This window comes from Mustelus asterias, chromosome 18 (assembly GCF_964213995.1).
Source record: "Mustelus asterias chromosome 18, sMusAst1.hap1.1, whole genome shotgun sequence".
Lineage (NCBI taxonomy): Eukaryota > Metazoa > Chordata > Chondrichthyes > Carcharhiniformes > Triakidae > Mustelus > Mustelus asterias.
In genome coordinates, this window is record NC_135818.1 from 57,740,869 (window position 1) to 57,767,612 (window position 26,744).

Below are 26,744 nucleotides of genomic sequence, written 5' to 3' on the forward strand. Positions count from 1 at the left end.
AGCTTAATCATTTTTTGACCCTCCAGCAAGCACAGAAAAGGAATTTCCAACTAACTAGGAAACAATGTCAAGGGAAGAAATTAGTTTGGTTTCCATTTCCTGTGGCATCGGTCCAATAAATTGAAAGATTTATAAATGCAAGGGTTGGATGTCATGTTATGATAATATATTCTGCTTTTTGAGAGAAAGATCTGCTACTTAAGGCTTTTCATTGGTTTGTTTTTATCCAATGAAATAGTAGTTAAGGCAGCAATTGAGCACAAGAAGGGGGAATTTCCTATTTTTGTGAAGATACTTGGGTGGTTGGGGATCCATAATCTTGAATCTACGCCCATTTTAGGCCAACATATTTCTGGATGAAAAATTAGGTCATTATGGAAGAGTAGAGTAATGGGTGACAGTATCCATCATTATCACTCCAACAATGTTGGATTCTAAGCAGGCTGTGCTGAACGGGCGCCTGGTATGATTAGGTAACAGGTCATGGGAAATAAGGAGTTTTGTAACACAATGGCCATTTTATTGATGGAAAGAGGATTGAGGGAAACATTCCAAAGGGAGTCTTTGATGGCTACTTGGGCCAAAAGGAGCTGTAGACATTGCACTCCTGCTGCGACATTCCATTCCCTTTGGAGATACTTGTCAAGCAGTGAATGTTTCCATGCATGAGTAGAAGTATCATTGGGAACCCACTGAGAAAACATAATCTTGGAAACTTCACCGTGATCTGTGGTTGGTGGTGGGTCAGTTAGGTCACACACAAACTGTTCCAATGCTGCAGGTTGGGCTGCGGTGGAAATCCTGGCTTAGGGCTCATAGCTGTAAAGAATCATCTCAGCTACAGTCTCTCTTTGCTCTTGGTACATTTGTGTTCAAGGTAAAAGCACTTTCTGTATCTGGAGCAGTTTCTCTGAAACCACCACGGAATGACTGGTTTTCTTTACCTGTTTTGCCACTATTACTTGTTACTTTGGTTTTGAATATTGTGAAGTATGATTGAGGTTTGGTGAATGTATTTGAAAGCCTAAGTACATAGATTACTGTTTCAAATTCAGAACTTTAAATTTTAGCTGATGTAAGCAATTATTTATTTCAGTCAGAACTCAATGTAACGCTAACAAGAAAATTTAAGATGGAAAATGAGCCATGGTCACAACTGCCAGCGGATATTAAACAGGTAAATATTCATTCAATTATACATAGTAAGTCTGTCCATCAAGAATGTTATTGAATATTTTGTACCTATTTTTTGCAGCTATTTAAGTAGTATTGTGTTGCTAATTCAACTAAATGGATACTTGGGGCTGGATTTTCATCCTTGAGGCAGGTTGCGAGAGCTGGGAAAATTCCAGGCCTCAGAAGCAAATGTCCACAAGGACAAGACTTGCTCAGTGGGGAAGGGTGAAGGGCAGTGGGTGGCAGTTTACAGTTGGGCTAGCTGACCTGGGAAACTGCAAGCATTTGAAACCTCGTTATCTTGTGTAAATAAACATAGTGAAATTGATTTTGATTTGATTTATTATTGTCACAAGTATTAGTATACAATGAAAAGTATTGTTTCTTGCGCGTTACACAGACAAAGCATACTGTTCATAGAGAAGGAAACGAGAGAGTGCAGAATGTAGTGTTACAGTCCTAGCTAGGATGTAAATAAAGATCAACTTAATGCAAGGTAGGTCCATTCAAAAGTCTGATGGCAGTAGGGAAGAAGCTGTTCTTGAGCCGGTTGGTACGTGACCTCAGACTTTGGTGTCTTTTTCCTGATGGAAGAAGGTGGAAGAGAAAATGTCTGGGGTGCCGTGGAGTCCTTAATTATGCTGGCTGCTTTGTCGAAGCAGCGGGAAGGGGTTTAGGTGTTTCAACAGATTAATGGATTTCTAAGCTCTGATTCAAGCCTTATTGTATATTATTGGCTTAGAGCCCAGATATCCATTACAGTGCAGTTTCTGCTATTGATATATTAAATAAAGAATTGGGATGATTGACACTTTTCTTGGGCTGTTGTAAAGAGGAATTTTTTTTTAAACATAGTGGAAAGTTATCAACAAATGATGATTTTGTAATCAATAGGATTCCTTAGTTCTATACAGTATACAGTGTATGAATGGGTATAGAGATACCATGGCAAGCATGAGCAGCCGTAGGGATTGTTTGGGGGTAGCATATCTTGCCATGGGGAGCATGAGGACAATTTTTTGAATTTGCCTTTCAAAAATTTCCCTCAAGCAGACTATGGTTAAAGACACCTCTGAGGTGCAGTGAAACATGACTATTTGAAAAGCTGGCCTGACTCCATGAAAATTGCAGAGGCCTACGACATGCCTTTCCCCGCAATGGGGTTGGCCAGGCTCGTTAACGGAACCAGGTCAGATACTTAATAGGCATTCCTGAAAATTGGAATCCCCGGGAATATGGTCAAGAATCATGGAGTTAGGTCCTGGCTACCATTTTTATAGGACTCCCAAGTCATTCCAATTTGGCAAAAATTCAGTCCCTAATGGAAACAGCATTCTGATTGAAGCATAAAGTCTCAATGTTCCACATCCATTTCCACTGATTTACGCCGTACAGATTTCCTATACATTAAATGCAGCCCTGCAGTGTGAAAACACTCAACCTCTACTCAAACATGCATAGTTCCGTACAGACTAAGAATTATAGGGTAGTATTTGTGACAATTCCGTTGCATCACCAGCCGTCTTGTGAAATGCCACTCCTGCCCATTACTCTGATCTCTCCCATGACTTCATTCCAAATCCGAAGGATACGGGTCATTAACATTTGATGGCATGCGCAGACACTAGAAGTGGCATTATTAATGAAATGTCAGAACTACCAAATGTAATATCGGAGCAGCAAGAGGATAATTGGACTGGAAATTGAAGCTACTTTTTGTTCCTGATTGGTAGGCACTGAAAATCAAATCTTCTGGGATTGACTGTCATTCAATTCTTTCATCGTGGGGCTTAAAAGTTCGACTTCCATGCATACTTTTTGCAGCTATAGATAACACTGACCATATCAAAGGTGTATGTGACAGGATTCCTGGATGGGAGCCACTCCACATACACTCCAAACTGCTGCCAGGATGTTGTGGGTGTGAGTAGAAGAAGGGTCTTTCCCTAGTGAATGGAATTTTCTGTTGCCTAACCAATAGAGTGCGAATGGGATAGATCCAGTTTCTGCCCTAAGTTTCCATGTATCTGCTGACTCTGCATCTGAATTCTATCCCTTTGTTTCTCATGAACTTGAATTAGTACTGTATCCTTTTGGATGAGTAACCTTTCAGTGAACACCTTGCAGTGCCCACTTCACAGCTGTATTGAATATGCAGGACAAGCAAAGCATTTAAAAAGAAATGATCGAAAAATGAATACATTTTTGGTTCTTAAAACATCCGTTCAAGTTAATTTACTTCTCGTCTGTTTTAAATTGCTGCATTTATCGATATACCAGATTAAAGCATTGTAAAAATGTTTGTTGAAATATACTTTTGTTCTTACAAACCCTGTTTTTTTTGTTGCAAATACAGATAATGTTGTACTTCATAGAGTTTGGTCAACAGATCAGTGAAACACTGGGACTACGCATTCAAAACTTCTGCGCTGCTCAGCTCATTGGCATCTTACAGAGGTGAGACCATTGCTGTACCCGAAATCACAGTTGCAGATGACTTTTATCATTCTTTAAGACTACAACTACTCACCAAAGTGTTAAGAATATAAATACAATTCTGACCAAGAAGGCAGCTCACCACCACTATTTTGATGGGCAATTGGAATGGGCAATAAGTGGTAATGCTTACGTCCTATGAATGACAAAAAAAGTTACATTCTTTGTTGCTAGCAGAATTGAAAATGTTTGAATTACGGACACAACTTAAGTACAAGACTGCTTTTTGGCTCAGTGCTGAAGTTATGAAGCAAAAATAAATTAGTCGCAGGCTGCATCACTATTGACTCAAAGTCACCCAGGAGCAGTGCCTTGTCAGATAGAGCAGAATAATGCAGAATTCTGAGTCATACAGATGATATTTCAGTAATTTCCTCCATGAACATATAAAAATCTATTTTAAATGATTCAGAGTGTGCAGAGATGATGCACACAATTGAGTCATATCACGCAAGATCGATTCTTTTAAATTGGATTTTTTCACAGATAATTCATAAAATAACAAATGTTAAAGACATTGAGTAGAGCACATATCTCCTCCACTCTGTGCGAACTTAATGTTGTTACAATTACACAGGTCTTCCTTAAGGCTCCATAACTACAGTGCTGGAAAAAAAACTTGGAGCTTCCATCTCAGTGAGGGGACTTCAGGTCAACCCATATCCAACAACCTGCTGTGAAAATTCTGCTCACATTTTGACAGTAGTGACAAATTCCATCATGACAGCTGAGATAATCAACAACGTTCTAAATAAAACAAACCACAGCAGTCTAAATGAGAGATTAATCCACCCTATCTCCAAAGATGTGCGGGTTAGGTTGATTGGCCATGCTAAAAATTGCCCCTTAGTGTCCTGAGATGCGTAGGTTAGAGGGATTAGTGGGTAAAATATGTAGGGATATGGGGGTAGGGCCTGGGTGGGATTGTGGTCGGTGCAGACTCGATGGGCTGAATGGCCTCTTTCTGTACTGTAGGGTTTCTATGATTTCTATGATCTCCCAATGTTAATGAGTCCTTTAAAATATTCCAGGATCTGGATCTTTGCCAAAAAACTAAACTGTGTACCAAGTTTCATTGAAATCTTTCCATTAATTTTTGAGATACAGATATGCTAACAGCCTAATAAAAAGGAGCAAAACATTACCACTGCTCAATTTCAGTGGCTGAGGTAATTAATTTGGAAAAAAATGTTTTTAAAAAAACCTACAACTCAGGAAGGGGAATTTAAGGTTCTCAACTGGTGTGCCATGAGATATGATTCAAAATGGTTAAATAAACTAAATCTAGGCTTCATTTTTAGCTCCAGGTCCTGAGAAACCTTGGGCCTCCCATGTATGCACTGGCTGGGATAGGACTGCACATGTATGATTTGGATTTTGTACATAGGAATGCGGCCTTCCCCAGCTGGCACATGCGCGGTTTGGATTACCAACATAAAACAATCCGAACCGTGCAGGTGAAGCCCTTTCCTGGCCGGCGTGTACCCTGTAGATCCCAGGTTCATCGGGACTTGGAGATGTCGAACACAGAGCTGAGAATAAAGTTTGCTTTAGTTTATTCACATTGATTCTAAACACAAAAAGGCCACAAAGATCCTGAGAGAAGTGAGGGAGACTAGGAGAGGTCAAAGAAAAGACAGGGAGAAGTGAAAAAACAAAGTTCCCAGTAAGAGGTAAGAAACAGGAACCAATGAAGTGAAATAAAGGAGAAATAGACTCCAATTAGAGACATGGCTGCGAGGAACAGACCTGAAGTGAGGTGGACTCAGAAGAAGCCCTACTAGTCAAAGGGACCCCAAAATAAGCCCCAAAAATCCAAGAAAGCAACCTGGTAACTCTGTGCTGTGTGGTGTTGGGGAATAGTTTTTGACTTGGTACAGCTGCGGAGTTGAAATTGTGTTTAAATTGTGTTTGATGCTTCAGGGTATTTATTGTGTAGTATGGTGTATTTGACTTTAGTTTGCCATGGATTAGTTCCTGAAGAAAAAAAAAAGAATCTCGCTCTGAATCTGATGTGACAGAAAGAACAGAATCTCAGGAGTAAGAAGCGAAGTTTGTACACAGACAGTAGAGTGACAGCTATTTGGCCTTTGGATTTTCAGGGACCGATAATGCTTCTTGCCCTTTCCCAGAATGCTTGATTTGCAGGAGAAGCTCTCAAAGGTTGCATTGGTACCAAGTCAGTTGAGGTGCCATTTCAATACAAAACACCATTCACTCTCCAGCAAGGGAATGCAGTACTTTAAACACCTGAAAGAACAAGCGGCAGGGACCCAGTTCAATTCCGGCCTTGCGTCACTGTCTGTGTGGAGTTTGCACATTCTCCCTGTATCTGCATGTGTTTCCTCCGGGCGCTCCGTTTCCTCCCACAGTTCAAATATGTGCCGGTTAGGTTGATAGGCCATGCTAAATTGACCCAAGTGTCAGAGGAATTAGCAGGGTAAATACGTGGGGTTACAGGAAAAGGGTCGAGGTGGGATTGTGGTTGGTGCAGACTTGATGGGCTGAATGGCCTCCTTCTGCACTGTAGGGATTCTATGAAAATCAACATATGATGGAATATGAGCGGGTTTCAGATACGCGCAGGAGGCAAGTTACCAGGTGGCTGAGCTCATTGCGAAATTTAAGAAGCCACACACCATTGCTGAAACCCTATTGAGAGTAATGTTAAGCTGATTCTGACAAAGAAATCAACAAAGTTGCTCTTTCTGATAATGCAACCAAACAGCATATTGTCAAAATATCAGTTGATATTGACCACTACTTCGGGAGAAATTATGACTCCACAGATATTAGTGGGCACTGCCTGCTCTCAGCCAATGTCAGGTATGTTGATGGGGATTCTATCGAAGAGAATATCTTCTTTTGCAAAGAATTGTTGGTCATGTGACTCTAAATGCTTTGTGTCACAACTGCTTATCTGGAGGGAAACAATCTTAACTGGACCAAGTGCAAAAGCATTTGCAGCTTCCCTTAAGGGTAAAGTCAAAGGGTTCATGAGCAAGGTGAAAGGACAGAATCCTGACATCCAGGTCAGTCACTGTATCCTGCACCATGAAGCCCTTGTTGCCAAAACAATGCCACCTGAGTTAGCTGCAGTTTTATATGAAACACTGAAAAGATGGGAGCCGAGTAGCGGGATTTATTCATGCACACAGAAGTATGACTGTCTTGGGGAAAGGTTCTCTCTTATGTCTCTGATCTCCATAACGCACTAAAAATTTTTTGGCTCTGGATGGGTTGCCATACAAAAATTTAACATGCAAGAATACTTGGTTAAGCTTTATACATCTTTCAGATATATTCAGTATCTGAATGAGCTGAATGTTAAAATACAGGGGAAAGTACGAACATTCTGATTGCCACAGATAAACTTCAAAGTTTCAGATCAAAACTGGCCCTTGAGAAGGAAAAAATGGCAAGTGAGTCGATTGAATCATAGAAACCCTACAGTGCAGAAAGAGGCCATTCGGCCCATCGAGTCTGCACCGACCACAATCCCACCCAGGCCCTATCCACATATCCTACCCACTAACCCCTCTAACCTACGCATCTCGGGACACTAAGGGGCAATTTAGAATGGCCAATCAACCTAGCCTGCACATCTTTGGACTGTGGGAGGAAACCGGAGCACCCGGAGGAAACCCACACAGACACAGGGCGAATGTGCAAACTCCATACAGACAGCGACCGGGATTCGAACCCAGGTCCCTGGAGCTGTGAAGCAGCAGTGCTAACCACTGTGCTACCGTGCCGCCCAAACGATTGAGATGTTCAAGCTGGCATCAGCAAATCCTGCTGGCAAAAGCACACTCCATTTCATCTCCACACATCTTAAAACTCTCCGAGAGAAGTTTGAATGCTACTTCTGCCCCAAGAGCATGGAAGACTTTGTGCATGTTATCCATTTAGTTCACTTCCTCTTGAATCATCAAATAAATTGTTATTAAAAGAACAAGAGGAATTCGCAGAGCTCAGGATGGATCGTACACAGACACTGACATTTGCAGAGGTGTCTCTGAATATATTTTGTTGGTTATGGGACAAGGATATCCATCTATTTCATATGTACTACAGCAGTACTCACCATTTCTCACATCCTGCCTGTGTAATTTGGCATTCTTAAAACTGGTCTATTTAAAACTAAAGAGTGGAGCAAGACCTGTGAGCTGTCAGTTCCTTCCTGGATCAAGAGGCTTTGCTCACAGAGGCAGGCCCAGATGTCACAATAATGTTGTCAGTAAGATGCTGCTCACAGTATTTCCTTCAATTATGAACTTTCACATTGAGAAATGCAGACTTAAAAAAACTGAAAGCAATTGCAATCTTTAATGGGAAACACAATCTGTGTACATTTTCAATTAAAATATTGTATTTGATGTGCAACTGGTAATCAAGCTTTAATTGTAAGCTACTTAAACTAATAAAAATTTGCAGTAACTGGCAGCTTGACATGTTTTTAGAAGGCTTTAGAGATAAAAAGCTTTTGCTAGAGGGCGGTTTAGTTGGGGAAATTAGGAGGTGTGCCTCAAAATCTTTTATAGTACAAAGGTGTGCCATGATGTAAAAAAGGTTGCGAACCATTGGTCTATGATACCAGCTGTGCCCTTTCCATTTGGTGATGGTCAACTGGAATTGATGTCCTAAAGACGTGCTGATTAGGTGCATTGGCCAGGCTAAATTCTCCCTCAATGTACCTGAACAAGTGCTGGAGTGTGGCGACTAGGGGATTTTCATTGTAACTTCATTGCAGTGTTAATGTAAGCCTACTTGTGACACTAATGAATAAACTTAAAACGTAATGCACATATGGGCATGATTCTTCCACTATAGTGGAAAATCCTGGAATGTATTTATCATTGGAGCAATAAAAGTCTTGTGGCACAGTGGTAGCATTCCTACCTCTGGACCAGAAGCTCCGGGTTCCAGTCCAAAGCCAAGACTTGTTAGTCATGGAAGGAGCATTCATAACACAGTACAGCGGCATAATCAGCTCGGGAATCCTTCCACCATTCCCCCACTATTCCCCAAAGGGGAAAACAGAGTGGGTATGCAGATATGCTTAAAAAAGCTGAATAAATATTTTATCTGTGTAATGAAGTTTGAGATACGTAAGCAACTCCTAAAATTAAAAATATATATTTTTCTTACTTTTTGCCTTTGAAGTTACCTGGAATATATTGAGAAGTCCAAGGATATGTCTTGCTGCAAAGACTTGGAGATTATAACAAGTTGTATTCGCTTCAGCGATCTTGTGAAAATAATAGCGCACAACAATCCTGAAGATGTTAGAGAATGCTTGGCTGTACTTACGGAAGTAGAAACAATGAAATGTGACCAACTATTAGAAAAACTTCTTTGCGATGTCAAGGTACAGTATAAATATTCTTTTGCCAATTACATAGACACTCTCTTGTAATATTGTATCTTTTCAGAAAATAATTTTGCTATGAAGGGAGCGGCTACATTAAGTTATTGAATACAGGTTCTAATAGATCTGATTACCTTCACTATTATTGGCTAGAGTTTTGATGTCAGACAATTTTTCATTAAACCACTAGGAGGAAATCTTGGACAGCTTAACACACAATTCAGCAAAAGTCTGTGACTTAAGTTCTTTGGTGGGAGGAAATAAGTTGGAATATCCACCATGGATAATCTATGATCAATCAGGATGTGGAGATGCCGGCGTTAAACTGGGGTAAACACACTAAGAAAAAAACGGGCGGCACGGTAGCACAGTGGTTAGCACTGCTGCTTCACAGCTCCAGGGACCTGGGTTCGATTCCCGGCTTGGATCACTGTCTGTGTGGAGTTTGCACATTCTCCTCGTGTCTGTGTGGGTTTCCTCCGGGTGCTCCGGTTTCCTCCCAGTTGGCCATGCTAAAAATTGCCCTTAGTGTCCTGAGATGTGTAGGTTAGAGGGATTAGTGGGTAAATATGTAGGGATATGGGGGTAGGGCCTGGGTGGGATTGTGGTCGGTGCAGACTCGATGGGCCGAATGGCCTCTTTCTGTACTGTAGGATTTCTAACTCCTTCCTCCCTCAACACCACTCGCCACATTGTAATTATTTATTTCAATCAGTAAAGCTGCTATTCAGTCACCTCACTCAATTCCTTAACATGCACTTCAGTGAAAGTCCTTTGTACCCCCAACTCCACGTTTCTTAATCTGCCACTTAATTCATTAATAATACAAAATTAAAATATTATATAAAAGACAATCAGAACGTAGGGACTTAAAATGACTATTGAATTACACACGTGATACAATTCCCCATTGCCACCCTCACCCCATTCTCTAATATTAATTCCCTCAAATACTATATTGAGTCTTCACTCCCCTGTGCAAAGGCAAGTCAAATTGATTAGTTATGGAAAAATTGTTCCACATTTCCTTTGCTAACATACACATTGGTCGAGATTCTCCAGCTGTTCATGCCGGCAGGATTCTCTGGTCCCGCTGCAGTGATCAGAGATTTGGCTGAGCATCGTCCTCACTTGTAGCGGCGGCAGGGCAGGAACGGCCAGGGAATTAAATTTAGAGTGCCTGTACAAGTACAATTAACTGTGGAGATGCCGGCGTTGGACTGGGGTAAACACAGTAAGAGTTTTAACAACACCAGGTTAAAGTCCAACAGGTTTATTTGGTAGCAAATGCCATTAGCTTTCGGAGCGCTGCTCCTTCGTCAGATGGAGTGGATATCTGCTCTCAAACAGGGCACAGAGACACAAAATCAAGTTACAGAATACAGTATTCAGAGATGTGAGTGCTGCCAATAGAGCCATGACTGATATTTAACTCTATAAAATAGACCTAATGTCCCAGGTTTGATTCTGGAAACAATGCGCAATGAACATTTCTAGGGTTAGTGCCATTAATCAGGGAATCCTTATCTGTATCTGAGTATATTCCTGCAGGTAAGTAGAAATAGCATCTCCAGAAACAGATGCTGCTAAACCATTGGTCACATTTGTTGGTTTTACTGTGCAGATTCCCTAATGTGATACTGCTAGTTAGGTTGCAAATACTAGTTTGACATGAAGGATACTTGTTCCCCATTATGGGTGGCAGAGTGGCACCGTGGTTCACGCAGCTGTCTCACAGTATCAAGAACCCGGGTTCGATTCTTGCCTTGGCTGACTGTGGAGTTTGTGCGTTGTCTGCGTGGGTTTCCTCCCACAGTCCAAAGATGTGCGGGTTAGGTTGATTGGCCAGGCTAAATTACCCCCTAGTGTCAGGGGGATCAGCAGGGTAAATACATGGGGTTACGGGGATAGGGCCTGGGTTGGATTGGTATCGGTGCAGGCTCGATGGGCCGAATAGCCCCCTTCTGTACTGTAGGGATTCTATGATTCGATTCTATGATTGACAAATCACCAATTTGTTGATGCTGTGTTTTTCATTACCATCAGCACTTCTACAGGTGCTTGCCAATCATTGGCATGATGCATCTGCCACACCTCAAGATGTGGTTTCTATCTCTGCACTATTTTCCCCAGACGGATGGACTTTGTGCTCAGCCCTTAGTAATGGCCAGTAAAGTCATTTTCTGATTGACATTTTCCAACTTGAAACAAAACTTACAACTTGCACCTGTTTTTGACTGTTATCACCAGTTTTATGGAATCTGCCATAATGGTAGATGGATGACATTCTACAGCTGTATGGTTCAGTAATGTAAAGGGGATATGACAGCTAATCATTTCTAAATTCAAATGAGTCTAATCTGGATTTGAAAGTCTTTATGCAATCCATTTCAACGTAATGCAACCAAGGCAACACATGTGGTTACTTAAGAGCAGCTTCAAGATTTGTTTTATTTATTTGTTTGTGCAATGTGGGTATCACTGGCTGGGTCAGCATTTATTACCCATCACTCATTGCCATAGAACCAGAGAAAATTACAGCTCAAACAGGCCTTTTGGCCCTTCTTGTCTGTGCCGAACCATTTTTTGCTGAGTCCCACTGACCTGCACTTGGACCATATCCCTCCATACCCCTCTCATCCATGAGCCCGTCCAAGTTTTTCATAAATGTTAAAAGTGACCCCGCATTTACCACTTTATCCAGCAGCTCATTCCACACTCCCACCACTCTCTGCGTGAAGAAGCCCCCCCCTAATATTCCATTTAAACTTTTCTCCTTTCACCCTTAACCCATGCCCTCTGGTTTTTTTCTCCTCTCGCCTCAGTGGAAAAAGCCTGCTTGCATTCACTCTATCTATACCCATCAAAATCTTATACACCTCTATCAAATCTCCCCTTAATCTTCTACGCTCCAGGGAATAAAGTCCCAACCTATTCAATCTCTCTCTGTAACTCAGCTTCTCAAGTCCCGGCAACATCCTTGTGAACCTTTTCTGTACTCTTTCAACCTTATTTACATCCTTCCTGTAACTAGGTGACCAAAACTGTACACAATACTCTAAATTCGGCCTCACCAATGCCTTATATAACCTTACCATAACACTCCAACTTTTATACTCGATACTCCGATTTATAAAGGCCAATGTATCAAAGGCACCTCTTTACGACTCTATCCACCTGTGACGTCACTTTTAGGGAATTCTGTACCTGTATTGCCAGATCCCTCTGTTCAACTGCACTCTTCAGAGTCCTACCATTTACCCTGTATGTTCTACTTTGGTTTGTCCTTCCAAAGTGCAATATCTCACACTTGTCTGCGTTTAAATTCCATTTGCCATTTTTGAGCCCATTTTTTTAGTTGGTCCAAATCCCTCTGCAAGCTTTGAAAACCTTCCTCACTGTCCACTACACCTCCAATCTTTGTATCATCAGCAAATTTGCTGATCCAATTTACCACATTATCATCATTACCACATTGATATAGATGACAAACAACAATGGACCCAACACCGATCCCTGCGGCACACCACTAGTCATAGGCCTCCACTCAGAGAAGCAATCCTCCACAACCACTCTCTGGCTTCTTCCATTGAGTCAGTGTCTAATCCAATTTACTACCTCCCCATGTATACCCAGCGACTGAACCTTCTTCCTAACTAACCTCCCATGAGGGACCTTGTCAAAGGCCTTGCTGAAATCCAGGTAGACAACATCCACCGCCTTCCCTTCATCCACTTTCCTGGTAACCTCCTCGAAAAACTCTAATAGATTGGTCAAACATGACCTACCACGCACAAAGCCATGTTGACTCTCCCTAATAAGTCCCTGTCTATCCAAATATTTGTAGATCCTATCCCTTATCACACCTTCTAATAACTTGCCCACCACTGACGTCAAACTTACTGGCCTACAATTTCCCGGATTTCTTTTGGAACCTTTTTTAAACAACGGAACAACATGAGCCACCCTCCAATCATCCGGCACCTCCCCCGTGAATACTGACATTTAAAATATGTCTGCCAGGGCCCCTGCAAGTTCAACACTAGCTTCCCTCAAGGTCCGTGGGAATACCCTGTCCGGTCCTGGGGATTTATCCACTCTGATTTGCCTCAAGACAGCAAGCACCTCCTCCCCTTTAATCTGTAAAGGTTCCATGACCTCCCTACCTGTTTGCCCTATTTCCGTAGACTCCATGCCCATTTCCTCAGTAACTACGGATGCAAGAAAACCATTTAGTATCTCCCCCATCTCTTTTGGTTCCATACACAGTCTACCACTCTAGTCTTCAAGAGGACCAATTTTATTCCTTACTATCCTTTTGCTCCTAACATACCTATAGAAGCTCTTTGGATTTTCCTTCACTCTGTCTGCCAAAGCAACCTCATGTCTTCTTTTAGCCCTCCTGATTTCCCTCTTAAGTAGCTTCTTGCACTTTTTATACTCCTCGAGCATCTGATGTGTTCCTTGCTGCCTGTACATTTCATACAACTCTCTCTTCCTCTTAATCAGTGTTACAATCTCCCTCGAGAAACAAGGTTCCTTATTCCTATTTATTTTGCCTTTAATCCTGACAGGAACATACAAACTCTGCCCTCTCAAAATTTCTCCTTTGAAGGCCTCCCACTTTCCATTCACATCCTTACCAGAGAACAGCCTGTGCCAATCCACACTTCCCAGATCCCTTCTCATTTCATCAAATTTGGCCTTTTTCCAGTTCAGAACTTCAACCCGAGGACCAGATCTATCCTTATCCAAGATCAGGTTGAAACTAATGGCATTATGATCACTGGATCCAAAGTGTTCCCTCACATCCTCATCCATCACCTGCCCTAACTCATTTCCCAATAGGAGATCCAATATCGCATCCTCTCTAGTTGGCACCTCTATATACTGATGTAGAAAATTCTCCTGAACACATTTTACAAACTCTACCCCGTCTAAACCTTTAACAGTATGTGAGTCCCAATCTATATGTGGAAAATTAAAATCCCCTACTATCACAACTTTGTGTTTCTTACAGTTGTCAGCTATCATTCTGCTGATTTGCTCCTCCAATTCTCGCTGACTATTGGGTGGTCTATAATACAACCCCATTAATGTAGTTATACATTTCCTGTTTCTCAGCTCCACCCATAGGGCCTCTGTAGACAAGCTCCCTAATCTATCCTGCCTGAGTACCGCTGTAACATTTTCTCTGACCAACAATGCCATCCCCCACCTGCCCTTGAGAAGATGAGGCGCCTTCTTGAACTGCTACAGTCCATGTGCTGCAGGTACGCCCAAAATGTTGTTTAGGGGATGTTCCAGGATTTTGACCTATGGTCAGTGAAGTGACAACAATATAACTCCAGAACAGGATGGTGTGTGTCTTGGAAGGGTAACTTGCTGGTGGTGGTGTTTCCATGCATCTGTTGCCTTTTCCTTCTAGGTGGTAGAGGTCATTGGCTTAGAAGGTGCTGTCAAAGGAGTCTTGGTGAGTTGCTACAGTGTATCTTGTAGAATATAAATGGTATAAAATGCTGCTACTGTCCATTGGGGGTAGAATGAATGAATGCTGAAGGTGATGGATGGATCTAGCAGGCTGCTTTTTTCTGGATGGTGTTGAGCTTCTTGAGTCTTCTTGAATGAGCTGCACTCATTCAGGCAATCACATTCCTGACTTGAGCCTTGTATATTGCGGCCAGGTTTTGGGGAGTCAAGGGCTGTGCTACTCACATAGAATTCCCAGCCTTTGACATGCTCTTTTAGCCACAGTGTTTATGTGGCTAGTCCAGTTAAATTTCTGGTCAATAGCAACCCCACAATGTTGGTAGAGGGGATTAAGCAATGGTAATGCCATTGAATTTTAAGGATGGATAGATTATCCCTTGGAGATGGTCATGGCTTGGCACTTGTGTGATGTGGCTGTTACTTACCGCTTATCAACCCAAATCTGAATATTACCCAAGTCTTGCTGCATTTGGACATGGACTGCTTCAGTATCTGAGGAGGTGGGAATGGTGCTGAACATTGTGGAATGATCAGCGAACATCCTCAATTATGACCTTATGATGGAAGGAAAGTCATTGATGAAGAAGCTGAATATGGTCGGGCTTAGGACACTATCCTGAGGAACATCTGCAGTGATGTCCCAGGTTAAACTGTGACAATAAATAACAGATTTGTAAGGAAAAGGTTTCACATTTAAACATCGAGTTGTTTGTCAAATTGTGGGTATGACTGAGTGACCCAAATATGACAGTGTCCAGGCGTGGGCGCTCTCTATATGACTGCAATGTGGTTTGTTGTGGTACGATACAAAGCTACAATTCTTTGTCAGTGCCCACTTGTGGCATAATGATGGAATGAGACTGCACCCTTACGTCAGTACAACGAATCAACAGGCACGTTTGCACCCTGGCATTGTTATATAGGTTATTGTGCAGTTATTTATTGGCTTTGGAATATTGACACCAGTCAGAAAGAGGTTGTGAAAAAAACACACGTCTCCTTGTCCATCTGTCTTAAAAATCTGCCAATTTCAAGTTGTAGTGACTATCAGAGGATCACACATTAGGAACCCTGAGGCAAAAACGCAATGTAGATCTTTATTCAGATTTTCAGTCATTGAAATCAGAGGAGAAAACACTGCAGTGTTTGATTCAGATAAAAATGGTTCACATGCCCAATGCAAGGTGAGCTCATTTCCTTCAACAGACAGTGAGTCATGCTTTCCCCACCACTGTCACACAAATAGCCGTGTTTATAGACAGTAATTTGGAAACCTTGGAACTCATAGCCAGTTTTGTGAAACTGAAAGGGCATTTTAGCATTACAATTGGAGTGTTTTTGTATTGGCTGTGCATTTCTCTGACATTTAACATGTTCAGGAAAGCATAATGGAATTACTTGTGAGGCTTTTGGTAAAAGACTAGAGGGCCAATTTTCCAGTCTCTCGTTCTACATAGAAACAGGAGCAAGCCATTCAGTCCCTCAAGCCTGTTCTGGCAATCACTGAGATCCATAGTTTAACTCCAGCCTCTTGCCTGGGCTCCACATTCTTTTATATCTTTGCAAGCAAAATCTATTATTCTCAAACTAAAAGTGATTTATTGAGCTGGAATCCGCTGCTCTTTATACAAGAAAGTTCCACATGTTTTGGGGGGTCAAGAAATGTTTCCAAACTTCTCTTCCGAGTGGCCCATTGTCTGGGACTTTCTCACCAGCATAAATCTACCTTATTAATTATTTTCAAAATCCTTAAAACCTCAGTCAAATCTAGCCAGCATTACTTCCATCCACTCATAACAGATTTAACGTCAGTGGTTAAAGGGGGATTCCAGTCAGGTTCATAATTTGGATTTTTGCTTAAACCTTTACTCACATTTTGGTCAGAATACAGAAGAAATGTTTGGATTACTGCCCCAGCTGTTGAATTATTGGCTGGAATTTTCTGCCTGTTCCCTCCGGCAAGACCTTCCAGTCCCGCTGATGATGAATGCCCGCCACAGGTTTCCCAGCGGTGGGCGTCCATACAAACCCCATTGACAATGGCAGGATGGGAAGGTCCCACCACCGGCCAATGGTGGGCCACCTCTGGCGTCACAAAACGCGCAGCGGGAGGCACAGAAAATCCCACCAATTGTTTGCAACATTCTTGAAGGCAACTAAAGATGGACAACAAATGCTGATGTTAACAGAGACACTCACATCCCATGAAAGAGTAAAACAAATGAGAGAAGTTGACAGTAAAGTATCTTCAAGCTTTCAGCAGAACAGAGAGATCTTGGAACAAATGATTTTTAAGGTGGACCCTATAATAATAACTTTCGCTTTTCTATATGGGTTCCCAGATCAAGTGAGGGGTCCACAGCCATTCAGCGAGTCAATGCGGATGAATATTTAATTTTCAGGAGTGCCTTTAAAGTGTATGGGCTTGTTTTGTGTCAAAAGCTCACATATGGCACTGCCGACCTGGTCAGCTCCATCGTGGAGATAGGTATCACCTCCTCTTCTGCAATTCTCATGGGGTTGGGCCAAGTTTTTAAAGAGTCATGGCCCACAGTCCCTTAGAAGAATCATGAACCCTTTTAACCGGTATATTCAAATGGTCCTCCCCATGTCCCTGATGCAATGTCATGGCTTCCCCTCCAACTCCCTAATCCCCCTCATTATGTATTCTTGGCTGAGTGTCCTGACAGTTATTCAAGTACAAGAATAGCTGCTACATTGTTTGATTGACAGCTGAGGCTCTCTGCTTTCTGTGGTCAATTTCATAATGTTGGTTGGCACAAGTTAAGTGGTTTCAAGGATTTATGGTTTAGAAACTTCAAAGGGCCTGGACGATTGTCCCTCTCATTAGCTTGCTCTGCAGTCTTTTTTCAAGCATAGGAGAGAGTTATCAATGGGTTATATTCTTCAAAGCTTTCTTTATATGCCTCCCACTATATACAAATGGTGCTCGAAAGACTAATATTGGTCAATGTGCATGGAAGTGCCTGGGCTTGTCATGGGGGTGTGATGGATCATATGGAGTGGGTGGAAGGACAGACCTTGGCACAAGAGGCCTGAGAGCCTGAGGGGGTGGGTGGAATAGCAGAACTTGGCATGGGGGCATGAGGGGTCTGAAGAGGTGAGTGGAAGAGGGAGCTTGGAATGGGGGCATGAGGAGACATAGGTGTTGGTGGAGGGGCATGTGATTGCATGGATGGAGAGTGTTTGGAGTGTGAAGGGGTGTGAGGGCTGGAGGGTCTTTGTCTTTTTTAACTGGAACACAGCCCCACAGCATGAAGGCGGGTCCTTGAAACAACCCACCTCCATAACTGTCAACCGCCTAGGGTGGCTTCACACTTCTTCCTCGATCACTGCCTCAACTTCATCCTCCAGCACTGAAGATCCCACCTCTGCGGGCACTTTCTCCCGAGGTGGGAGAGCTAAGCTAAGAATTTTCCCAACTCTCCCTACCTGCTTTGAGGATGAAATTCCAAGCCAGTTTACCAACAGGGATACGGATTATCCGCTCAGACATAATTAAATTTTACAATATTTTTGATTTTAGATTTGCTTGAGAGACAATCTGAAAGAATTTGGACTTTCCAGTTTTGAGAACATGGATAAAGCGAAGCTTTTAATCACATGTTATTTCACTCAATGTTCCAAGCTGAATGGAACCATCCGCAAGGTAATGTGAGCTTTGATCTCAATAAATATAACAAATGTCATTAAAGTCCATCAATCTAGTGGAAAATAATGTTGAATTTAAAATGTTCTTTTTTGCAGATTTTGGTAGAGAGGGCACACAGTAAAATTGTTCAGGAATACATAACGGTCCTTATTCGCAGTTCGCTGAGATGTACAGCAAAGAACCGGCATCAGATAACTGATAAAATTATTCAAGACTCTAATGTGTTGCAACATGTTTTTTCAGAACAGGTGAGCAGATTGAATTAACTAACTTGTTAATTTTTCTTCTATTTAAGAGCTAAGAAATAGGAGCAGGAGAGTAGACCATACTCCTCGAACCTGCATTGCGAGTATTTATAGAATCATAAGCACTAATGCATAAAATGAGGCCCTTCGGCCCAGCGTGTCTGTCCCGGCCATCAAGCATCTATTCTAATCCCATTTCCAGCATTTGGTCTGATGCCTTGTATGCTGTGGGGTTTCAAGTGCTCATCTAAATGCTTCTTAAATGGTGTGAAGGATCCTGCCTCTACCACTCTTTCAGGCAGTGGGTTTCAGATTCCCAACACCCTCTGGCCCTTGAACCCTAGAGGCTCACATGCATGAAGGGCTGCTCAGGCCTGTGAGCCACACCACGCTCTAAGATGCCGACACTCGGCCCCCGAGTTGAAACTATTGTCCTCTCTGTTTCCCCCTCTGCGACTGGCACCCTGGATGGTAATGGCGGCCTGAGCATTAACCTCCGATATCCCCTTCAGAGGTGAGGTCGCCAACTTCTCATTTTCATAGAGTTGTTGTAAATCGCACTGGTGTGATGTCATGCCGGTGACTGGTGGATATTCAATGAAGGGGGGGGGGAAGTCCCGGAGGGAGGCTTGTTAATAGTATAAACTATTAAAATGAGATTCCTGGGCTTCTGTGGCAGACTTCTCGTTGTGCTGCTAGCAAGGGGCATGGACAATTGAAAATCAGGATCTCACCAGAGAGAATTGTGTTTTCCGAATCTTGCCAAATTTTCCGTCCGTGTTGTCGTTCCCTCTGACACATAACATGGGCTCAAAATCGTTCCATCATTCCTCCACTGAGCAATGTTTGATATTGTAAAACCTTATGCAGCCACGTTCTTGTGTATGCTATAGTCATTACAAATTCGCAGTGGCAGTCAAAAATATGTTTGTTTTTAATAATTTCAGCTGTCTAGTACCATTTGGCTAAACAAAGCCATCCAAGATGTGGCAGAAATATTAAAAATCAATGATATCGAGGCATTAAAGGTGGAGGTTGCCGCATTTATTACAAGCTACCCCGATGTAAGGTAGGTAATCATATGGAACTCAGTGTTTTTTTTAATCATTCTTTTCCTGAGGACTTGAAAAAGTTGACAACTTAAAAACACATCACAATTGAAAAATTGCCCTGACTAAAGACCTATGCCCAAAGCTACGCCTTCAAGATGCCAGATAAATCAAATTACTTTATATTATGGAATTTAAGATTTGTCTTAATGTCTTGTATCATCTTCCACTTGTTAACTTTGAAAACAGAAACCCAATTCTCTCTCCTATTGATACGAATGCAGTGGGATATGACGTTGTCATATGGTTGGCTGCAGCAATATGCAGTAAAATATTCCAATGAATATGAAGGCATAGGCAAGGGGTGGGATATTCCATACAACCTGCCGTGTGCTTTGTGGCAGTGGAGGTGGCCTGCCATCTGGTCCTGCCATTGTCAACGGGGTTTCCCGTTGAATGCACCCCTCACTGCTGGGAAACCCACAGGGGACCAGAAGATCCCGCTGGCATGAATGGCCGGAAAGGTCTGGCCAAGGAATCCATTTTGTTGGCCTGGTCTATACAATGTAACCTGACCAGCCACATTATAGTTTAAATTATTGATTTAGATGCTAACAGACCTTGGACCTGAATTTTTAGGATGACTAGCGTTTGGCATTCCTCATCCAGAGAGTCAGTGGGGATGCCCACTGCCATTTCATGCCCAATTATGCATTGAATGGCAGGTTGGACTTTAGTCAAATAGCAATCCACTGCCTTAACCACTCGGCCATTTCATCAGGTAGATGGCTATACATCCAAAGGGTTAAAAGTTGGGCGCCAATCAGTGGTACACTCATGCATTGCGATGCTGGCACAATTGACTCATCAAGGAAGGGTCAGGTAGCTATCAAGCAACCGGCTTCCGCTTGTGGCAGGCAAGGCACACCTGATTCGTGTAAAGATTACAATCAGCATGTCAACTTCAACCTTCGAGGGAACAAATGGGACTACTAGGAAGTAAGAGGTGTTAGCTCTTGGTTGAGCTTCTGAGAGATAAAGAGAAATGGCATGCCTTGAGAATTGAAAGAAGCACATTTACTTTGTTCTTTGAAAAACTTGGGAGGAGATCAAGGTTCAGTGACTTAACCATTACTCAAGATGAATGGAAGTTTGTGTACTGGGACCAAGCACACTCGTGGAATGCTGAGTAGAATCGCTTTCAAAAGAGTACTGTGATAGAATAAGCCATTATTATGGGAAATGCAAAGTAGTGGGGAGAACAGATTTCTTAGGAACTCATGAATTGATGAAAATTGAGTCAAAAATGAATCATTAACTGCAGCATAGAAAGAACATTTTGCAAGTGAACAAGAGAGCCATCAATAAAGATTTGATGCAAGACCAATAATGACGATATCTCTTTAGCCTTGCATGGTGTCAGACCCTGTCAAAGTATCTCTTTGATGAAAAACCCAAGGTGACAACACAAGAAATCTCCAAATGCTCCAAACGTGTATATTATTGTCACAAATATCGTCCATAGACTGACAAACCAAAATTATGGTGGCAATTGATTGTTAGAACTCTCAGTGATAAGTTCAAGTTCAAAGAAACTTGCATAACTTTAGTAATATTTTTATAAGGTTATAGGGACATATTTGAAAGGGTCAGAGGGTCATCAGTAGAGGATGAATAAGAAAGTTTTCAAGCAAAAGGCAAGGTGAATAGGCAATAAGGGAGACTGCAAAAATATCATAGGATAGACCTAGTTTTGGAGGTACTCAACTTTAGAATAACAGGAATAAGCTAATCGGGACCAGTGATTTCACTTGAGTTCAGAAAACAAAGGATTGTTGTGTAAAATACTTTAATTTATATTTTAAAGGAAAGAACACATCAGCGCTATTTTGGACATTAAAGGAAAGATTTCCAAAAGAGACAGGCGGAGCATCCTTAGACAATTGGATGACATGATGGAACTCAAGGATAATCTTGCATCGTGCAACAAGTTATTTCAAGGAACAAATGTATCTAAATGCCGATGGAGGACGAATGTTTGTGGTTTGTTGTGCTGCACTGTATAATCAGAGAATGGGGGAAAAACAATCATTGAATAGCAGAAGCATTGTGTATGAAGGACAATTGGATTTAAGCAATATATAAGATTGACTGAGCTGCAAACTCTGCCATTTGGATCAATGTTTTAAAGTTCATTTCAGTGATGGTGCTGACAGCAGAAAGTGCTCATATTTCGACTTGTTTCTTAGAAGCTAAATCAACAATCTTTTGTCTTTTTGAAAATCAGTAATGATTGAAGCAATTTTTGTTCTTGTATGAACTATCACCAGGCTGTTACCCTTAAGATATTCAATCTTCATGTCATGGGAATTTTATTTCTGGGAGTTTCTACCTAGGATCTAGTTGCAAAAAGAAATAACGTAAATGTGCTAAAATATTTATGTTTGCCGTCTTGTAGGTGACTAGAAAATAACAAATACAATTGCACATAATAGAAAGATGGAAGCACCTAAAGAAATAACTCACAATGTGACAGAAATATTGCAGACATTTTGTTTTACTGACTCCATTCATCTGCCTGGTAAAAATCAGAGATTAAGTTAGTCTGTTTGTAAAATTGGTGTCACATTGGATCCTGAGATGAGATTGTGACATTATATTCATGCCATCAATAAGACCCCCCACTTAATCCTCCCTCCATGACATTGTCCAACTTTGACCCCATCTCAGCTCATCGGCTGTTAAAACCATCATTCATGCTTTTGTTACCTCTAGACTCAAAAATTCCTCAACTAGACTATGCTTCTGACTGGTCTCCAATACCTTACCCTTCCTAAACTTGAAGTCATCCAAAAATCTGCTGCTCATGTCTTAACTTGTAGCAAGTCCCATTCCTTTATAACCCCTGTGTTTGTCGACCCTGCATTGGCTCCAAATTGAACAGCTTGACATTAAATTCTCATCTTTGTTTTCAAATCCCTCTGTGGCCTTGCTCCTCCCAATCTTTGTAATCTCCTCCAGCCCCACTGCCCACTGAGATATCTACGTTCCTCTAATTCTGACCTCCTGTGCAATCCCAATTCCACCACTGGTGGCCGTGCCTTCACTGGCTTCAGCCCCCCAGTTCCAGAATCCCTCCTAACACACTTCCTCCTCTTTAACTCACTCTCCTCATTTTGGAGACACCGCAAAACCTATTTATTGGACCAACTATGCTTTTGGTCATCTGACCAAATATCTCCCCGTGTGGCTGGTTATCATACTTTATTCAATAATCCTCCTGTGAAACACCATGGGATATTTCATTATGTGAAAGGTGCTTTATGAATATAAGCTGTTGTTATTTGGGCCCTGCTATTTGGTGCTACTCTGTATTTGAGATTGTAATATATTTAAATTTTACTGTGTTGTAAACTACAAAGTGTTTACTTAAAGTTTGTATATGTATATATAAATTAAAAATATTAAACTGACAAGTGGGTAATTATTTATTCTGACTTAAGATAAAAGCATGACACTACATCTAAGTGTGATAAGTTGAGGGTTTGGTGCAGATAAACGTAGCTTTTTTGAGGACACATATTGCGATGCTTATACCCTTGTTGCCCAGCATTCTACTGGAAGGTGCACACCTGACATTTCAACCCCCAGCCCCACTTTGATTGGCAGGAGGGAGGGACAACCAATCCAATTACTACATTTCCTCCCCCTTGAGTTCCTAATATGTATTCTACAACAACATGTCTGAAAACTAACAAAGCATTTGTAATGTCTCTCATTTTTAACTTCTCTTGTAAACAAAGAATGGAACATTATTTCTTCTTTTACAAACTAAGTCCCTGAGATGCTCTGCGGGAAGAGTCATAATGACACAGTTCTACCGAGGAAGTTTCCGGAACTGGAACAATGGGGTCTTGAGCTGCACTAAAAGGTATGTTACTGGAACTTGGTAGTTTTGTATTCAACGGTTCGTTGGCTGTATTGGGAAGAATTGCTGTTGGGTGACCACATACTTCAGAGGTTGATAGCAAAACAAGAGTTGACCTTGCATTCATTGGGATGTTTCCCTTGCTCGCTGTGTAAAACTAGACAATGTTGGATTCCAAGTAATGCCTTGCCTATGTGACTTACAGATATAAATATTGCGTGGTTCTTCAGCTGGGTAAAGTCAACCCCAGAGGCCCTTCTCTAAGGTTGTGCTGTCCCAATGCATCGACTAATAAATGATCGTTCTGCACTGCGTCTCCTGAGATTATTTTGTATAATAATCTGCTCCACTACACATGGTGTGGGCTTAGAAATGTAAACCACAGGCACTGCTACTGGGATGGCAAGACGGCAGCTCACATCATCCTGCGTCACTCCCACCAATGTTTCAAAGCATCATCATTGTTGCACATGCCACAAGGATACAGGTATTGAACTTTAGGAGGTTACATTGGATGGGGCAGAGTGAACAGTAACTCATGATAAATATTTATGAATATCGATAGCTTTGTGCATTGCCATTTCTGAGTCTGAACTTGCATAATTTTAAATAGCTGTAAAACAACAATATTATATTTGATTACTTTTTGGGTTTGTGGCAATTTCTGCATTCTGTTAATGCAAGAATTGCCCATCAAGAGCGATATGTCTTGCCTGCGTTGATGATAGAATTGCTGTTGCAATTTTCTCAGCAAATAAATACTTCTTTCCTCTTATCAGATGGTCAGCTAACACTAAACAAAGTAAGTCCTATCTGGAATAAGTTTAAAGTTTTCATCTCCAAACCTACTGCATTTCAAGTCCAGTTATGGTTGGCAACATTGGTTGCATGTGTAACTAGAAGTTTTATCATGTGATCTCCAACTTTCAAATAGCCCAAATATTCTTCACCAGTATTTCTATGACCAACAAATAAAGTAAAACACCTTTCTTACAAAAGGTTTGTATGGTTTTTCCACCGGGTCTTTTCCAGTGGTGTTGAAGGGTAGGATTTTCATCACTCGGATGTTTGGCAGTAAACACAAAACCATCGATCACAGCACTGTCACTTGCATTTAATGCTCTGAGGAACATTCATTGGTTGGAGATGGGACTATTGCTCTGGTAGAAACAGAATACTATCAGAGCGCCGTCAGACACTGAATACTTCAGTTAACAGATTGTCACCACCCTTTAAGAGTGTACAATCAGGCTTGCTTTATGGAAACAGTTGAATTGTAAAACCATTTTGAAGCTGTCCTCCTGACTCTGGCAATGGGAGTATCCATCTTGAACATGGTTGTAAAATGTGGTGATCTGATTGGCATAAGTATGGCAAGCATTGAAATCCTATTGGACAACACTGTTCTAGAAGTGAATTTGACCTGGCAAATACACAATGGACAAAGATCTGAACTCCAGTGGTGAGGTGAGAGTGACTACCCTTGACATGAAGGCCGCATTTGACTAAGTGTGGCATCAAGAAGCCCAAGCAAAACTGGAGTAAATGGGGGTGGGGGGTGGAATCTAAAGTCCTATCTAGTAAAAAGGAAGATGGTTGTGGTTGTTGGAGGACAGTCATCTCAGCTCCAGCACATCACCATGGGAGTCTCTCAGGGTCGTATCCTAGGCCCAACCAACTTCGGCTACTTAATCAATTCCCTTCCTTCCATCATAAGGTCAGCAGTGGTGATGTTTGGTGATGACTGCACAATATTCAGCACCATCCGCGACTCTTTGGATACTGAAGCAGTCCATGTCCAAATGGAGCAAAACCTGGACAATATCAAGGCTTTTGCTGACAAGTAGCAAGTTACATTTGTGTCACATAAATGCCAGGCAATGACCATCTTCAACAAGAGAGAATCTAACCATTGCTCTTTGACATTCAATGGCACTGCCATCGTTGATCACCCACTATCAACATTCTGGGGGTTACCATTGACCAAAAACTCAACTTGACTAGCTAGATAAATACTGTGGCTGCAACAGCTGGCCAGAGGCTAGGATTTCTGCCGTGAGTAACTAGCCTCCTGTCCATGATCTACAAGGTACAATCAGGATTGCAATGGAATACTCTCCTCTTGCTTGCATGAGTGCAACTCCAGCAAGACTCAAAATGTTTGACACCATCCAGGGCAAAGCAATCTGCTAGATTGATGCTGTATCCACAAACATTCTATCCCCCTACCACTGACACACAGTAGCAGGTGTGTGTGCCATCCATAGGAACGCATTGTCCTGGCTTGAGACAATTTACGCCTCTTTAACCTGTTATTATCCATCTCTCCACGCACACTGTTTGTACCTGTAAAGATTTGATTACCTGTAAAGACTCGCATTCCAACCATTCTTCACATTCCAATCTGTAATTATCTTGTAATTGTGTCTTTGCCTATATTTGCCGTGTTTGTGAACCTACCTCCACTCACCCGATGAAGGAGCAGCGCTCCGAAAGCTTGTGATTCCAAATAAACCTGTTGGACTTTAACCTGGTGTTGTGAGACTTCTTACTATGTTCTTTAATGCATGCCATTTGCATTCAGTATCAGTCATGTCTCCACTCAGAAGAGCTAACCAACTGACCTATTTCAAGTCTCTTTCTTAACCACTTCATACAATCATGGCTTTCAGAATCTTGACAATAGGCACCCACACAGGATCCCTCCGCCTTAATATCCCTGGTGCTGGATGGCTGGAGAGAGGGAGATCTGGCAATCTGCTTACGCTCCGAAAGGCAGTCAGAAGCAAGGATGGTGTCTGCTGGCAAAAAAAGAAAAGTTTCCCACTTTCACAAGTCCCCAGTTAAAGATTTCTGGTCTCCTTTATTTGCGAAACACCTCACTTCTGTGTCTTAACAACAGATCCTGACGGCTGCTCCTTTTCATTGAAACAAGTGTGACCTGGTTCAAGTGCACGGGTTCAGTCCAGGCAACTTCCACCCATTGCACCATCGACACTTGGGCAACTGTATGTAAATGAGGTTAGTGGCGATTAGCAGGCTGAATGCAAAAACTTGGGAAAAACCCTTTAAAGATTCATTGATGTCACAAATAACTGACCTGTGAGTTTCTTCCCGGAAAAATTACCAACACTGTTCCCATGCTCGCCAGCTCTGGAAACTAACTGCGAGGTGATTAACCTACAAGAACTACACTGAAGCTAACTCAGCAGTCTTAGGCTTAATTTCTCCCAGTGCAAAATATTGCATTAGTTTGAACTGTAGCAACTTTGGCAACAGATAAGAAAGCATCACAAGGATAGCTGCTACATTAGGG

The 26,744-nt window shown here is 41.8% G+C and overlaps 1 protein-coding gene across 1 annotated transcript; it reads left to right on the forward strand.

Annotated features, from left to right (window-relative positions):
* Positions 1-1,115: 1,115 nt before the first annotated feature.
* LOC144506764 (uncharacterized) lies at positions 1,116-18,212 on the forward strand. The gene is made up of 4 exons (XM_078233121.1): positions 1,116-1,177; positions 3,533-3,633; positions 8,839-9,043; positions 18,081-18,212. The coding sequence occupies exons 1-4, from the start codon at positions 1,133-1,135 to the stop codon at positions 18,210-18,212; spliced, it is 483 nt and encodes a 160-aa protein (XP_078089247.1). The 5' UTR covers positions 1,116-1,132.
* The last annotated feature ends 8,532 nt before the right edge of the window (positions 18,213-26,744 follow it).